Consider the following 17792-nt stretch of genomic DNA (forward strand, 5'->3'; position numbering starts at 1 on the left):
CCCATCGACCTTTGTTTAATGTGAAACTAAGTTTTAACCCTTTCTTATACAGAAACACAGAATTAAACTTACTTAGAGTTGTACTTTATTTTTGTTAGGGTACCGATCAGAAATCCCAAAGTATGTTATGAAGTCAGACTAGATCCCAACAATTTTCTATTTTGGCATTAGTGTGAAGATGGGATGTTTCACTCCAGGCACAATTCTACTGACAAACTAGAAAGCTTTTTATCAAAACCAAGTTTATTGAACAACACAGTTTAATTATAACAAATAAATTAGCTTAACTTTTAACAATTGAACAATACTTAAATATGACATGATACAATTCTTAACTGCTAATTTAACACTGAGTTCCAATCAAGCAAAATTTCCCTTTTAGTCTTAAACCTCTCTTTATAATTAGTTAGCAAAACAGAGGCATCCTTGTTTGTGACTTAGGTGAACAGTCCTGGAGCTTTCTGAACACCTCTGGAGAGAGAGAGAGACTTCTGTTTCTTCTGGCAGCCCAGGCAGCACCTGCTTGTATTTTAAAAGGCAGCTGAAACTGGCTTTCCTGCAAGATTAGTTCCTCCCATTCATATTACACTGTTCTTGACAATCCAACCTAATCAAAATCTCACAAGAGTCTGCATACCTAGTTTAAAATCACAGGAGAACCCAAATAAACAGAGGGTCCATTAACTCTACAAAGCAACACATTCCCAGCTAAAATCAATTATTAGCCTGCATTCTCAGCATCTGCTGCATGTTCACCAGTCAAATCGACTCTGGTAACAAAACACTGCCTCTTAAAGCAACCCCACCTTGCACATAACATAGAACATTACAGCGCAGTACAGGCCCTTCGGCCCTCGATGTTGCGCTGACCAGTGGAACCAATCTAAAGCCCCAAATATATCAAAATAGCAGAGTATCACAGTTTCTAATACCCACAAATACAAATATAGATTACTTAAAACTCCTGCTGTTTCCTGACACGTGCACATTAATTGTAAAATTTCTAACTATCGAATACCATTCTTAACTCTAATCTTCAAAAACTGAAATACAATAAATTGAAAATTTAAATACTACAGTTCTGCATACCCATTTGTCTCTTTGTCACATCCTGTTTTTCTCATTCATTTGCCTTTTAATATTGTTTCTCCTTTAACTAATTCATTTTTTTTCTTTTTTCCATTTAAACAATGGTCCAGAGTTTATTGGAGACGTACACTGTTGTACGTTCAGTGCCGATGTCTTGGGGAATTATGGCCCAAATGCCACACTGTAATTTTTTGGCACTTTAGTACCACTCTGCTGTTTTTTTGTGCCAAAAGCAGTGGAACAATTAATTATGTTGGTTCCACACCATCTCCCCAGCAAAGTCAATGGTGATTATTAATTATGTCATACATACTCAAAACATTAACTCCGTTTCTGTCTCCACGGTTGCTGCCAGATCTGCCGAGTCTTTCTAGCATTTGCTGTTTTTAATTGTTAATCATTAATTGGGCTGAACTAATGCTACTGTAATTGCCATTTGGACTGCGACAGAATAGCCTTGGTGAGCCCAGCGTTTTTGGAGCAATAAAAGGAGCCTTGTGTTTGAGCAAAATGTGCAGATTTATTTTAAAAAGTTCCTGCTAGTGTTCATTTTATAAATTGTAATTAGTGTTTGCAAATACTATTTTTTGCACAATCTCAAACAAATTTCTTTGGTTATTACTGTTTTAAAAAAAATCTTAATGCTGCGTATATTCATTTTGATTTAATTTATTATTGCCACATGTACTAACATAGTGAAAAGTATTGTTTCTTGCGCGTTATACAGACAAAGCATATCGTTCATAGAGAAGGAAATGAGAGAGTGCAGAAAGTAGTGTTACAGTCACAGCTAGGGTGTAGAGAAAGATCAACTTAATGCAAGATAAGTCCATTCAAAAGTCTGACAGCAGCAGGGAAGAAGCGGTTCTCGAGTCGGTTGGTGCGTGACCTCAGACTTTTGCTCTTTTTCCCGAAGGAAGAAGGTAGAAGAGAGAATGTCTGGGGTGCATGGGGTCTTTAATTATGCTGGCTGCTTTGCCGAGGCAGCAGGAAGTGTAGACAGAGTCAATGGATGGGAGGCTGGTTTGCGTGATAGATTTTGAACCAATTTGTGCCGCCATTATAATTCCATTGCCACTCATGTTTCCATTCATGGGAAGAACAACATGCAGTTGCTGGCATATTTTTCATATTTTCTTAAGCACTTATTCCAGTTAAAAGAAATATAACATCCACATTCACTGATTTATTAATTGCCTTTCACCCATGACTGTAGAGTAATGTGGGCACTTTACAGCAACCTGTATATTTCCTGTGTCAAAAAAAGCACAGATTACAGTTTGAGTCTCAACGTCTGTTTGTATGCATGCAAAATTATCTATATAGGAAAATATTATTTATCTTTTCTGACCTTATTTGTCATGGTTGATTTCTTCTATAGCTGCGTGAGATTTTTAATAGGTTGTTTTTTTTAATGTATACTGTATAATAAGTGTAAGAGTTGGCAAGAAGTAGTGCAAGCAACAAAATGTACCATTCATCTCCTGGGTGTATAAATAAATGTGTATTTATCTGCTATTTTTAGATGGAGTATAAGTGGAATAAGTTCAACACTTTAATCGCATTTGTACTGTAAAAGCTGAAAACCAAATGTGCATCACAGCATTTATTTTGGCAATGTCCAGGGCGCTATTTAGCATCCTGCAGATTCACTGCAGATATAGTACTCCCTTTCCAATCAAGGTACTTCAAATCCAAACTAATGAAGCTGTTGTATTTTACAGCTCCAGTGGTTAATTTATTCATAAAAAAGAGACCCTCTATCTATTCTGTAAAATAAATACAGGTCCTTGACACCAAAGTGCATATGGTGGGGGGACATTGGCCTCTGTAATCCAGGGAGCAGGTTAGTCAGTCTTCCCTCCAAACACCAAGTGAAAAATGTCCCTTGGAGGGAATAGTGTAAGGAAAATGTTGTTACAGTGGTTGGAGGGGTGGGGGGCAGTTGTGGGAAGATAAGCTAGGCCATGGGCACTTTATTTAAAACAAAAATCCCATTGTATTCGTAGAATTGTACCAATGTTGTTTACTTGGCTGAATAGGATCCACTGTGCTTGCAGTGTAGGTTGAGCAGTTAGATTGGATTACATGATCCTTGGCAGGCTCTCTATCATTCCATGACGTTTGAGTACTATTGCCAGCATTCTCCGTGACATGTATACAGTTGCCTGATTGGGCCACTTATCTGGTACTCACCTTTCCTGTTTCTCTTTTGATCTTGAGAGCTTTGTAGTAATACTTGCCTTTCTGCTGAGTTGATTGAAGAATTCTGTATGATTTAAGAGCATGAGAAATGTTTCCCATCTGCAGCTTTCACACATTTCTCTCTTCCGTTTTACTGTAGTTTCTACCCTACTTATGATGCCCAGCACCTAACCAGTTGGAAATGTAAATGGCCTGCTGCTAATGCTGTTCCTCATCTGTGAAAGAGCAACCGTTGTTTAACTGCATTTACTGTAATGCCTTCCCACTTTCTGTGCTTCCCCTCCTAACCCCAAAGCACACAGATTGAAACTGAAGTTGCACATTTGGTCAGCTAAGCTGTCGGAGAGAAACAGAAAATGGTGGAAGTTGTCTGCAGATCTGACAGTACTGTGGAGATAGAAACCCGAAGCAGGAATATGCCATTCAGCCATTCGAGCCTGCGCCACCATTCATTATAATCATGGCTGATCATCAAATTCAATAATCTGATCCCCCCGCCCCCCCCTTCGCCATCTCAGTTCTAAAGGTTTACTCCTTATCCTCAAATGGTGACCACCTACGGGATCCCCTGTAAACTCCAGTTAAGATAATCCTAACCGATTTAGTCTCTCCTCATATGACAGACCTGCCATCCCAGGGATCAGCCTGGTAAACCACCCTGTACTCCCTCTATAGCAAAACATCCTTCCTCGGACAGCAATAGTAAATATTTTAGGCGATGACTCTGTCACTTTTGGTGCAATGCCATATTTGACCATCTCTATGATGGTGCATCAGTGCAACAAGTGACTACATTTTTTTCCTTGAACTCTTGAAGTGGTGCAAAAAAGTTTTTGTTCTCATGAAAATATTGTACTTGTATACTCTTACTTACATTTATGCATGTTTATATAAACTAAAGCATACTGTACGATAAACTGGTAGATCTATCTCAAATGATATGCATAAATATGCATAATCTGTAAACTTTAGGATAGTAATGGAAAAAGATGAGTGTTGTCCTATGGGTAAGGTGCTGAATTGGGGGAAGGCTAACTACAGCCAGATTAGGCAGGATTTGGTGGCTGTTGATTGGGAGAGGTTGTTTGAGGGTAAATCCACATCTGGCATATGGGAGTCTTTTAAGGAGCAGTTGATAGGACTGCAGGACAGGCATGTGCCTGTAAAGAGGAAGGATAGGAAAGGTAGGATTCGGGAGCCGTGGATAACCAGTGAAATTGTGGGTCTAATCAAAAAGAAAAAAGAGGCATACATGAGGTCCAGGCAGTTAAAAAAGATGGAGCACTGGAGGAATACAGAGAAAGTAGAAAATAACTCGGAACAGGGAGTTAGAAGGGCAAAAAGGGGTCACGAAATGTCCTTGGCAGACAGGATTAAGGAGAATCCTAAAGCATTTTATACATACGTTAGGAACAAGAGGGTTAAGGAAAGAATCGGACCTCTCGGGGACAAAGGAGGGGAATTATGCTTAGAGCCAAAGGAAGTAGGAGAGATCCTAAACGAATACTTTGCACCAGTATTCGCAAAGGAGAGGAACATGTTGACTGGTAGTGTCTCAGAGAGATGTGTTGACCCGTTAGAAAAAATCTCAATTACAAGGGAGGAAGTGTTAGGTTTTTTAGGAAACATTAAGACAGACAAATCCCCAGGGCCAGATGGCATCTATCCTAGACTCCTCAGGGAGGCAAGAGATGAAATTGCTGGGCCTCTAACAGAAATCTTTGTCTCTTCACTGGACGCAGGTGAAGTCCCAGAAGATTGGAGGATAGCAAATGTGGTCCCGTTATTTAAGAAGGGTAGCAAGGATAACCCGGGTAATTATAGGCCGGTGAGCTTGACGTTCGTGGTAGGGAAATTGTTGGAGAAAATTCTTAGAGATAGGATATATGCACATTTAGAACTGAATAATCTCATTAGCGATAGATAGCATGGTTTTGTACGAGGGAGGTCATGCTTCACAAATTTGGTTGAGTTTTTTGAGGAGGTGACAAAAACGATTGACGAGGGAAGGGCCGTGGATGTCGTCTATATGGATTTTAGTAAAGCGTTTGACAAGGTCCCTCATGGCGGGCTGGTGCAAAAGGTTAAATCTCACGGGATAAAACGTGAGCTAGCTAGATGGGTGGAGCACTGGCTTAGCCATAGAAGACAGAGGGTAGCAGTGGGGGGGTCTTTTTCCAGTTGGAGGTCTGTGACTAGTGGTGTTCCGCAGGGCTCTGTACTGGGACCTCTGCTGTTTGTGATATATATAAATGATTTGGAGGAAGATGTAGCTGGTGTGATCAGTAAGTTTGCGGACGACACAAAGATTGCTGGAGTTGCGGATAGTGATGAACATTGTCAGAGAATACAGCAGGATATAGATAGGCTGGAACATTGGGCGGAGAAATGGCAGATGGAATTTAATCCAGATAAATGCGAAGTGATGCATTTCGGTAGATCTAATGTAAGGGGGAGCTCTACAACAAATGGCAGAACCATCAGGAGTATAGACACACAGAGGGACCTGGGTGTACAAGTCCACAGATCCTTAAAGGTGGCAGCACAGGTGGAGAGGGTGGTGAAGAAGGCATATGGCATGCTTGCCTTTATTGGACGGGGCATAGAATATAAAAGTTGGCATACAATGTTGCAGCTGTACAGAACGTTGGTTAGGCCACATTTGGAAGACTGCGTCCAGTTCTGGTCGCCACACTACCAGAAGGACGTGGAGGCTTTGGAGAGAGTACAGAAAAGGTTTACCAGGATGTTGCCTGGTATGGAGGGTCTTAGCTATGAGGAGAGATTGGGTAAACTGGGGTTGTTCTCCCTGGAAAGACGGGAGATGAGGGGTGACCTAATAGAGGTGTATAAAATTATGAAGGGCATAGATAGGGTGAACAGTGGGAAGCTTTTTCCCAGGTCGGAGGTGACGAACACAAGGGGTCACGGGTTCAACGTGAGGGGGGCAAGGCTCAACACATATGTCAGGGGGACATATTTTACACAGAGGGTGGTCGGGGCCTGGAATGCACTGCCAAGCAAGGTGATTGAGGTGGACACGCTGGGATGGTTTAAGACTTATCTAGATAGCCACATGAACAGGCTGGGAATAGAGGGATACAAACGAATGGTCTAGTTGGGCACATGAGTGGCGCAGGCTTGGAGGGCCGAAGGGCCTGTACCTGTGCTGTTTTGTTCTTTGTTCTTTATAAACCAAAAGATAATACTCATATTGCTCGCTGTCCAAGAGGCAAAGGGTCAACTTGGAATATTGGGACAGATAGCCTAATTCTGTATTTTAGCATCTAATGCATTTTTAGATTGCTTTAATTCATATACACAAAATGCTGGGTTTTATTGTCTCTGTTTGTAATTCTGAAGGGAGGTTTATGTACATCTAACTCTCTACATTTTTTATATGCCTTAAAAGCATTGGAAACAGTTTTGGGAGTTTTTTTGTGCAGATAAGACGTACTACCCAGAGCCCATCATTTCCCTTTGTGGCCGTTCAGTGATGCTTCAAATGTTATAATTAGGAGTCTGTTCTGCACATTTCCCCTCTTCCTAGGACAGCTTCAGGATTTTTGAATTATGTAAAATTTACAATGAATAGCACACCAGAATGTAAATGAACATTGGCGTGCCTGGTTTTGAAACTGATGAGATTTCCCTGAAGATATAGTTAGCACTGAGCTGAAGAATTTCAGTAGCATTATTGCTAAATATATAAAAAGTGTTTTCTCTCTCTTTTAAAGTTATTTCTTAAGTACCCACAGTACATTGCGAGCAAATCCATTGAATCACTGCAGTGTAGAAGGAGGCCATTCGGCCCATCAAATCCACACCGACTCTCCAAAAGAGCATCTTATCCAGGTCCACTGCACCCGCCTGATCCTTGTAACCCCGCACAATTACCATGGACGGTCCACTTAAGCTGCCGATCTTTCTATTGTGGGAGGAAACCGGAGGAAATCCATGAAGACATGGGGAGAATGTGCAAACTTCACACAGACAAGCACCCAAGACTGGAATCAAACCTGGGTCCCTGGTGCTGTGAGGCAGCAGTGTGAACCACTATGCCACTGTGCTGCCCCAAATGTGGTAGATTCATAAAGAAATTCCCACCATCAGTGAATTGAGTAAGGGTTGGCTTTTACTTGGTTTTGACTGTCACTATTATTTAACTCCAAATTGGCGAAGCTGCAATGCAATTCTCTTTTCCTCGGGTTCTAAGTTTTGAATCCAGTTCCGACAGACTACCTAAAAACTATTTGCACTCCTTGTATCAGAGATACTTTAGTTAAATTGGGAACCTTTTAATCCGGCTGCTTGTGGATACAAAAGCACACAAGTTTGCCCCTCATTTGGCTGCTAGTTGCAGTAACCACAATAACTTGTGTTTTATGCAATGCATTAACATGATCAATTGCCCCAAGATTTTTTGGGGGCAAATGGACTGATCAGCAGTTAGAATAATTGCAAGAGGTGACTGAATTCATGGAAAGAATCATTTTGAGGAAACTTTTTAAGGTAGGAAGGCTTGGAGGAAGAGTTCCTGAGGTTATAACCTGATTTGATAATTGTGGTTAACGGTGAGGTTGAGTGTCTTGGGTTACAGAGAGATATAGACGAGATGGTCAAATGGGCCAATAAGTGGCAGATGGAATTTAACCCTGAAAAGTGTGAGGTGATGCACTTTGGAAGGAGTAATTTGACAAGGAAGTATACTATGAAAGGTCTGACACTAGGAAGTTATGAAGAACAAAAGGACCTTGGCGTGTTTGTCCATAGATCTCTGAAGGCGGAAAGGCAGGTTAATAGGGTGGTGAAAAAGGCATATGGCACACTCGCTTTTTTCAATTGGGGTATAGATTTGCCGATGCAGCAGGAAACGTAGACAGAATCAATGGATGGGAGGCTGGTTTGCGTGATGGCTTGGGCTACATTTGCCATCTTTTGTAGTTCCTGGTGGTCTTGGACAGAGCAGGAGCCATACCAAGCTGTGATACAACCAGAAAGAATGCTTTCTATGGTGCATCTGTAAAAGTTGGTGAGATTTGTAGCTGACATGCCAAGTTTCCTTAGTCTTCTGAGAAAGTAGAGGCATTGGTGGGCTTTCTTAACTATAGTGTTGGCATGGGGGGACCAGGACAGGTTGTTGGTGATCTGGACACCTAAAAACTTGAAGCTCTCGACCCTTTCTACTTCGTCCCTGTTGATATAGGCAGGGGCATGTTCTCCTTTACGCTTCCTGAAGTCGATGACGATCTCCTTTGTTTTGTTGACATGACTGAGAGATTGTCACTGCACCAGTTCACTAGATTCTCTATCTCATTCCTGTACTTCTCAACTAAGAGGAACAGCTGCTCCCTCGCCACCCTGTCCATGCCCTTCATAATCTTGAACACCTCAATCAGGTTGCCTCTCAGTCTTCTCTGTTCCAGAGAAAACAACCCGAGCTTATCCAACCTCTCTTTATAACTTAAATGTTCCATCCCAGGCAACATCTGGGTGAATCTCTTCTGCATCCCTTCCAGTGCGTTCACGTCCTTCCTCTAATATGTCGACCAGAAGTGCACACAATACTCCAGCTGTGGCCTCACCAAAGTTCTATACAACTCCATCATGGCCTCGGCAGCCTCGGCAAAGCAGCCAGCATAATTAAGGACCCCACGCACCCCAGACGTTCTCTCTTCCTCCTCCACCTTTGGGAAAAAGATACAAAGGTCTGAAGTCATGTACCAACCGACTCGAGAACAGCTTCTTCCCTATGCTGAATGGATTTACCTTGCATTAAGTTGTTCTTTCTCTACACCCTAGCTATGACTGTAACACTGCATTTTGCACTCTCTCGTTTCCTCCTCTATGATCGGTATGTTTTGTCTGTGTAGAGCGCAAGAAACAATACTTTTCATTGTATGTTAATACGTGTGACAATAAATCAAATCAAACATTCTCTCTTCCACTTTCTTCCGTCGGGAAAAAGATACAAAAGTCTGAGGTCACGTACCAACTGACTCGAGAACAGCTTCTTCCTGCTGCTGTCAGACTTTTGAATGGACCTACCTTGCATTAAGTTGATCTTTCTCTACACCCTAGCTAGGACTGTAACACTATATTCTGCACTGTCTCGTTTCCTTCTCTATGATCAGTATGCTGTGTATAGCGTGCAAGAAACAATACTTTTCACTGTTAACTAATACATGTGACAATAAAGCAAATCAAAACAAGGGGACACAAGTTAAAAGTGAGAGGTGGGAGGCTTAGGGGAGATTTGAGGAAAATCTTTTTTACCCAAAGGGTGGTGACGGCCTGGAATGCGCTGCCTGGGAGGGTGGTGGAGACGGGGTGCCTCACATTCTTTAAAAAGTACCTGGATGAGTACTTGGCACGCCATAACATTCAAGGCTATGGGCCAAGAGGGGGAAAATGGGATTAGGTGGGCAGGTCAGGACCTTTAATGCATTGGTGCAGACTCAATGTGTCGAAGGGCCTTTTCTGCACGGTAGGATTCTGTGATAGAAATACTGCAATAAAAATAAAAGGTGGACTGTTTCCAGTGATTTACATGTCTGCAGCAACAAGGAGATGTAGAAATAAGATGAAATGCAAGTGATGTTATTATAGAGAGCAAGGAGACCTTTTTAAAAAGAAAGCAGATTATGTAGCTTTGAAATACACTGCTGCAGCTGGTGATTGAAACAGAGACTGTATCAACATTTAAGAATGAGTTAGAAAGATGGTTGAAGACAAAGAACAATGTAGAAACAAACTGGCGTATGCGATTAGAACTTGCTGAATGGCCTTTTCCATGTTGTTTTAGATTTTTCTATTGCAATATTACCAAGGCAGTATCTGTCCAATTTACTAATTTGGAATGAATGCCAAGAATTTTAATCTTCACAGGCTGGTGTACCAACTTTATTGTATGCTTTCTTAAAATCCAAATGAATTATTCGCAGTATAACATCAGTTGCTGGTTAAGTTACATCCTCATTCAGCAGACTGAGCCATAACCTATTGCTTAACATGGGTGAAACTTTAGCTAAAGGTGAAGAGCTGGTATAAGAAATAATCTGCAAACCATTGTTTCAGTACACCAAAACGTTGACGACTTAACCGTACAAGTTATTTAAACAGAATGACTCTGGTAAACTAGCTTTGCCCACGTACTTTCTGGTCCCATTATCCTGGCTGCTTTCTCCTAAATCTCCTGAGATCTGGAGCCCCCTGTATCGCAGAGGAAGGAAGGTGAAAGAAGGAAACACAAGTATTTGCAAGTAAGGATCGCTAATCTGCCTGAGTTGAAACCCAAAACCTATGGCAGTTATCTTTCACTTTTGAAAACTTCAAAATGAGAAAAAAATAATTGTTCAATTGGACTGTAAAATTCAGTCTGAAAGTGGAATGGTTTGGTAACTTGGAGCAGTAAACTGTGCAAAAGATTTTAACTGATAGAAAGGTGAACTTGCCACCATCAACAAACTCATTCTTACTAATAAGGCTGTGATAGAATCTGCTTAAGTATGTTCTGCTGGTAATGACAAACACACTGAGCTATGTTCTTAAAAGCTTGTTGGTGTAATAAGAACATTTATATTTTACAGTTGTCAATTTTATGCAGTGTTATAGTTTAAAAATAAAAATTGCTCCAGTTCTTTTCAAAATTCTCAAATTAGATAGTCTGGTACTTGTAGAAATCTTATCAAATGTTTGTAATTTTATTTCTTTCTTTCCAGCTCCATGAATGAAGTTGTACACACATCACCTACAATTGGCAGTAATGTAGAAGAGATAGTGGTGAATAACACACATTTTCTGATGTGGGATATCGGAGGTCAGGAATCACTGCGTTCGTCATGGAACACCTACTACACCAATACAGAGGTAAGGTTCAACTTGAAGCTCTTTACAACAATATCGCTCTGAAACAAGATGTTCTGATAATCTCCTTTTGTTACACATTCTATGAATTTTGTTAAAATAAATTAATGTGCAAAGATTATCTCAAACCTCTTTTAAGATAGCAAATACATTGATGTTCCAACATGCCCTGCCTGAAATATGAAGAAATGATTTTTCAAAACTAAACCTTTCTCTCCGACTATGCATCCCAGCTTTCAGTAAGCTTTAGTTGCTGCTTTTTTGGTTTCATTGAGCTATCCATGAAGTCCCCCAGATTGCTCTCTTGTGTTTTCTCCTTTACCTAGCTTTATTATCTTGCACTGGTCCATATTAAAGGTGTGCAGGTTTGGTTGATTGGCTGTGCTAAATTGTCCCTCGGTGTCAGGGGGATTAGCAGGTTAGGGCCTGGGTAGGATTGTTGTCGGTTCGATGGGCCAAATGGCCTCCTGCACAGTAGGGATTCTATATTAGTTGATTTTGCCACAATCAGCTCATCTTTCCAAACCATTCAGATTTCTTGGTTAATACAAAGCTAGGAGGGGAAAATGCATCATGCAAAACTCTCCGTAGCAAACGAATAGAAACAGGTTAAATGAATTGATCTGAAGATGCAAAATGTGGGGAACTTTGAAATAATCCACTTTGGTAGCAAGAATAGAAGAGCAAGATATTTTTTAAAAGGGCAGAGACCTGGCACAGCTTGGTAGGTAGATGGATTTAGGTGCTCTTGTCCATTACAGAAGTTAGCATGCAGGTACAGCAAGCAATTAGAAAGATAAATGGTACATTAGCCTTTATTGCAAGAGGACTATAAGAGTAAGGAAATCTTGGTTGAAATTATTAGGGTTTTGCTGAGACCACATCTGGAATATTGTGGACAGTTTTGACCTCCTTGCCCAAGGGAAAATATACGTGGTTTGGTCTTCCATGCCTTTAAAAGCTTCTAACTAATATTTTCTTTAGCCCCCCTAATATTTACTTATTTGCATCAGCATCCATTTTTTCTATGAGGCTCTTGTAAGGTTTTGTGCATCAAAGGCATATCAGTACAAGATTGGGTTGCTCATTGTGGGCTGAACTTTGAGGCTGCACAGCACAGGGACTAATGTGCAGCAGATGGCTTAACAATAACAGGTGCGTAAGTAGAAATCACAGGCAAAATGCATGTAATTTCCCCATATTCTGAAGTGCAGTGTTTCTATAGAGCAGTGGTTCCCAAAGGGTGCGGCGAGAGAGGATGGCAAGTGTGGCGGGAAGATTCAAGGGCAATCAAAGAAATATTTAAACATGGTTTCAACAAGCATTGTTTTATACTTTCTGGATGTCCCATGATCATATTATAAAGTAGTTGTCTTCTATGTTATGAATCAAGCACTGCTAGGAGTTGTTTCTTTTTGTATTTCTTATCAATAAAAGATTTCAGTGTGGCGTGAGCAAATTTTTATTCCAAAAGTGCAGCCCAGTGAAAAAAGTTTGGGAACCACTACTATAAGAGAATACACTTTCATGCTTTTCAATTCTAACAATGTGTCAAAATTCTGAATTTGACTCATATTCCCTTAAAATATGTCTTTCTAAAATTATATTTATGTTGTATTGATCCATTATTCTATAATGGATGTCACCTTAAACTTGACTGCATTGTTACCATAGTGTTTTGATTCTGACCTCTTATATTTTCTGAACTCATTTAATATCAGATCCAATTGCTCATCTGCTTGTGTCATCCACTAACTATTGTTCAGTGCAATAATCCAAAGTTGGATCTGGAATTATGTTTCACATCTATAGTTAATTTAACTCATAACAACTGAGTCTGATCCTATGCGTGCTTCCTTGTATTTGTCTACAAAGTTCTCCTCCTGGCTTGGTAGTCTACAGTTAGTGTATGTAGCCACATTTCTTTTCTGCTTCTTCCTTAGACCTGGACAGAAGATTTCAACTTTATCTGTACTGGATGCCGCATAGGTCCATCTTCATTCTAATCAGCTGCTTTTCCACACACAAGTCACCACCAGCTGTCCCTTGCTTTTTTTCCCCCGTATCTTGTACGTTGGTCCACATTGTTAACGAACTTAATATCTGCAGTACCAAACATTGCCTGTCCAGCAAGGATCTAGAGATCTCCTACATTATTTCCAAGATTCTTATAATCTATCATAGAACTAGAGGCATCCATTTTCCTGGGTGGTTTAGTTTATAATTTTTACATATGGTCAAATCTTTATATTCCAGCACCTACCAGCCCCTGCCCTGAACTATTGACATCAGCTTTCTGTGCTTCAGCTACCTCTATCAGATTATTTTCCCTCTTCCTCTTTCTGTTCACTTTGAATCCTTCTCTACCTTAATGGCTTAAATTTCCCTCCAGTTGCGTTATTGACCCCTTTCTGAAAAGACATTAGTCGTTTTCAAACTTTCTCTAAACCAGCGGTTTCCTATGCCCCAGATGCCTCTGATCCTGCAGATCAAGAATTGGCCTCTTTTTGGTCAGCAGTGTCATCCCAGCTACCACAGAGACAAGCCTTCCCAAGATCTTCACCTTTGAAGAATATGCCATCATCTTTATCAGTAGCAATCTAATTCACATGAAGCTATCCTATCTGGAGAGCATTCTTAGCTCCAGAATCTGTGTCAATTTCCCAGCAACCCAAAACCATTGCTATTAAAGTGTCTTTCTAACCACATAGTGATTTGCCCAGTCTGCTTCTCACCCAAACAGGTGATGTGGGGAATGAACGACTCACGTTTCCATTTGTTTAAATTCTCACCCCAGAATGTCAAAGACTGCCATCATATTTCATCCGAAAGGATTGGTGGGCATTTTAACTCAGTGGAAAAGTGACCAAACATGAGGCTGGATCAAGAAATTTGATTTCCTGTCCAATTTTTAATGGCGCGCTTTCCTTTTAACATGTAACGACTGGCTAAGCTCCAGACAGGAACAGGAGGATTGCCCATGTTGTTAATACGTGTGTAAGTGGTGCTAACAGTTCACCCTTCCTATGATAATGGAGGCATGAACTTCAATATAATTTATGCTTCACCTGGATATGGAGTTGCCAGTGTTGGACTGGGGTAGACACAGTAAATAGTCTCACAACACCAGGTTAAAGTCCAACAGGACTTTAACCTGGTGTTGTGAGACTACTTAATGCTTCACCTTGCCAGTTTTGGAGGATTGGCTCACTCACTTGATTTCATAAAATCATTGCAGTGCAGAAGGAGGCCATTCAGCCCATCGAGTCTGCACCGACGACAATCCCACTCAGGCCCTATCCCCTTAACCCCATGTATTTACCCTGCTAGTCCTACTGACACTAAGGGGCAATTTAGCATGGCCAATCAACCTAACCCGCACATCTTTGGAGTGTGGGAGGAAACTGGGGCACCCAGAGCAAACGCACGCTGACTTGGGGAGAATGTGCCAACTCCACACCACAGTGACCCGAGGAGAGAATTGAACCCGGCCCTGGCTTTGTTAGGCAGCAGTACTAACCATTTGGGCGACTTTGTAACTAATTTGGGCAATTAAAAATTGCACCCATCCTGTCTTAGTCAGCCCTTGGCAGCACAAGAAACCTCTTGCTCGCTTCATATACTTGCAAGAGTCTGCCATAATTATACAACGATTGGTTATATAACTAGCTGTAATTATATTGTTAACAAAATCATTACATCCGTTTTGGTTCTTAATGAATGTGTTTCAGTTTGTGATCGTGGTTGTGGACAGCATGGACAGGGAGAGGATAGCTATAACCAGAGATGAGCTCTACAAAATGTTGGCACACGAGGTAAGCGTTTTGATTATTTGTTCAGATTATCCACATATTTGATGTTGCTTCTTCTGAATTGTACATTACTTGGAAATGAACAGAACTTAAATTGATAAATTAGCCATTACTCCCCTATCATAGAGACTTGCTACACATTGGTATACATAAAGGAATTTCTTTAGGATTACCATTTCTATGCATCTCTGCCAAAAACAGTCGATACATAATTGAAGATGTTTTAATACCATTAAAGAAAATTGATTTTTTTAAAAATTAAAGGAATGCAAACACTTCATTAAATGTATTTTACATCATTTAATTTCCCTTTAATTACTGAGTGGTGGATTTATTTTTTTTCTGAAAGCAGCAAGATGTTTTGGTTTGGAACTATTCTACATCTTGGCATGAAGGTCATAATTAGAATTGATTGTATAAATACCTCAACTACCTGTCAGTAATGCATCTTCAGAAGGAGGTCTAAAGTGACTTTTCTTGAATGAAATTTACATTGACTTAAAATTTAGATAGGAAATCTAATGTTTGTTTTCATTCTACCAGAGCATTTTTTCCTGCTCCCCTTTAAATGTTGTCCAATTTTTATAAAGTAGATTTGTTGTCCTCTATTTATAATTCTTGCGCTCAGCAATGCATCCATTCTGTCACATCAGAACATGCTCTCTCACCGAATGTCACGTGCAAAATCTGAGTGGTTGCAATGAGGCCTTGTCAAATTATGAAATATTTAATTGACCAAGTGTGAATGAATCCAAAGTAGTCTGATTCGGTTCATAATTAGCAGGGAGAAATTAATAAGCAGCACAGAACAACAGTGAAATTATTCTGTTTCTTAATTTCCCCCAGAGCTACCAACCATGAACTGACAAGCTGATCAAGTTGCTCCAACTGCTTGGCTTTCATCCCAACTTGTTACAGTTTACAATTTTATTTTCGGCCCAAACAGGTCACCTGCCACATTGGATATTCTATGTACATTTACTTAATGTCCTCGGGTTGTCATTTTACTGTTACACGCAAGAGAGAATCTTGGCTAATTTCATGCTCAAAATCCAGTTTCAGGGCAGGATTTTCATCCAGTCAAGAGCACAGAGGGGCAGTTCTAAAGAGGGTGGGTAGTTGAGGTGTTCACCATGAGTGTCAGGCGTTATGGGGCAGAAGTCGACAAGGAAATTTTAAACTGAGTTTGGGCAGAAAATGATGGTGAGGATTGATAAGCCGAGCAGGACATGGATGGGGAATGGAGGTGAGGTGGCACTATGAGAGCTGTCCGTAGTCAGAGACTGTAAAGGTGCCATTGTCTCATAATGGAATGAATAAAGCTGCGTCTTCATGGGGGGAGATGGCAGGAAGAAGCGGTTAGTGTGAAGGGCAGGTCAGAATTGTTTTGCGAAGCGAAGGGCGGGGAGGACGGGTGTAGAGGAGTGTAAGTCAAAATTAGACTTGCCAAAAAGTACGATGTCATTCAGTGTGGAAGCTGGGCTTTGCATAAAAGGGATACATTTCTGATTATGCTATAGAAAATAGGCTCAGTGTCGGAATGGAAATGATAGCATTGGTCAAAGTAGTAGACAAATTTGTTATAGAAAAATGCATGTCCCAAATAAGCAATGTATTTTGACCAAACTACAAGAGAGATTCCTACTGCACTGCAGGACTACATGTCAAAAAAAAATTTATTGGCTGTGTTGGGGATCACCTAAAAATTTTGATTTTAAAATAAATAATGCAGCAAATATAGTTGCAAATATAGAATTGATTATCCTTCCAATGATTGAGCAGTATAAATGCAAGTTCCTCTTGATTAGATTTTACTTTATCTTGTATTCCTTCCTCAGGATGTGCCAAGATGCTTCATGTACAGTGAGTTATATTGATTGTTTAGTCACAGTTATATAGTTAAACACAGTTGTCAATTTTTACAACAAGATTTCACAAAGAGCATCTGAGATGAATGACCAATTGAGCGAGGAATGTTGGCCCGGGTTGCAGGAAAGCTGCCAGTTCCTTGTGGAATTGTGCTATTGGGCCTTTTTTTAACATTAATCTGAACCATTTTGATTAATTTCTCATTTTGATAGATTGCACTCCCAACAATTCCCTGAGTAGTACCTTTAGAGCAACAAAGGTTATGTATGCACAGTGTTCAAGTCCTGAAGCTGGACTTGAATCTACAAGTTCTTCACTCCTGTGAATTTTCTTAGCTGACACGGCTGATTATTTCAAATTATCATTCATTGCTTTAACCACTGAGTTCCTGTGTTTATTAATTCAAAAAAAATAATTTTTCTTTTGCTGAGAGGAGCAGTTATTACAAAACATCACAACTAATGGATGAAGAGAAATGTTAAATGTTGAAATTACTAATTGTAATTGAAATGTACATAAAAGTATTGCTCTGTCGTGATCTAGATTATCTGGACCCTAAAATACACAGTGAGCTCACTCTGGTCCTAAATAGGAGTGGGCATCAAATAAGTCTAATTTTAACACTTATAAATAGTATTAGGTTTTTAATAATGTTCTCCTGACGGTTCAAAGTCACAAATAAGGCTTGGTCTACAGTTTTGTTGTTTTGGGGGAGGGTTGAGGCGTTTGGGGGGTGGGAGAAGGATAGAGAATTCAGGAAGGAAGGATCCTGACACTGTTTTGAGCTCTATTTGATAATTGTCAAAAGTGCTGAGTTACTTGTCTTCGCTGTAAGTTTTTTAAATTATAACATGCACATTTTAGATTGAAACAGCATCCTAGCACAGAAATGAAATGCCTTTATTAATTTGACTGCCTGACACCTCAGCTCTCTTATGGATTTAGTCCTGC

At 40.3% G+C, this 17792-nt stretch overlaps 1 protein-coding gene across 8 annotated transcripts in view; it reads left to right on the forward strand.

Moving 5' to 3' along the window:
- Window positions 1–17792, forward strand: part of arl5a (ADP-ribosylation factor-like 5A) — a 60644-nt gene that overhangs the window by 18379 nt on the left and 24473 nt on the right. For all 8 annotated transcript variants that reach the window (XR_013499493.1, XR_013499495.1, XR_013499491.1 and 5 more), the window contains exons 3-4: window positions 11016–11163; window positions 14892–14975. Coding sequence is in view for 3 of the 8 variants with exons in the window: in XM_078227965.1 (XP_078084091.1) it covers window positions 11016–11163; window positions 14892–14975 (232 nt within the window). In the remaining 5 variants the exon portion in view is untranslated. The remainder of the gene's footprint in view (window positions 1–11015; window positions 11164–14891; window positions 14976–17792) is intronic.

The sequence above is a fragment of the Mustelus asterias genome, chromosome 14 (genome assembly GCF_964213995.1).
Source record: "Mustelus asterias chromosome 14, sMusAst1.hap1.1, whole genome shotgun sequence".
Classification (NCBI taxonomy): Eukaryota; Metazoa; Chordata; class Chondrichthyes; order Carcharhiniformes; family Triakidae; genus Mustelus; species Mustelus asterias.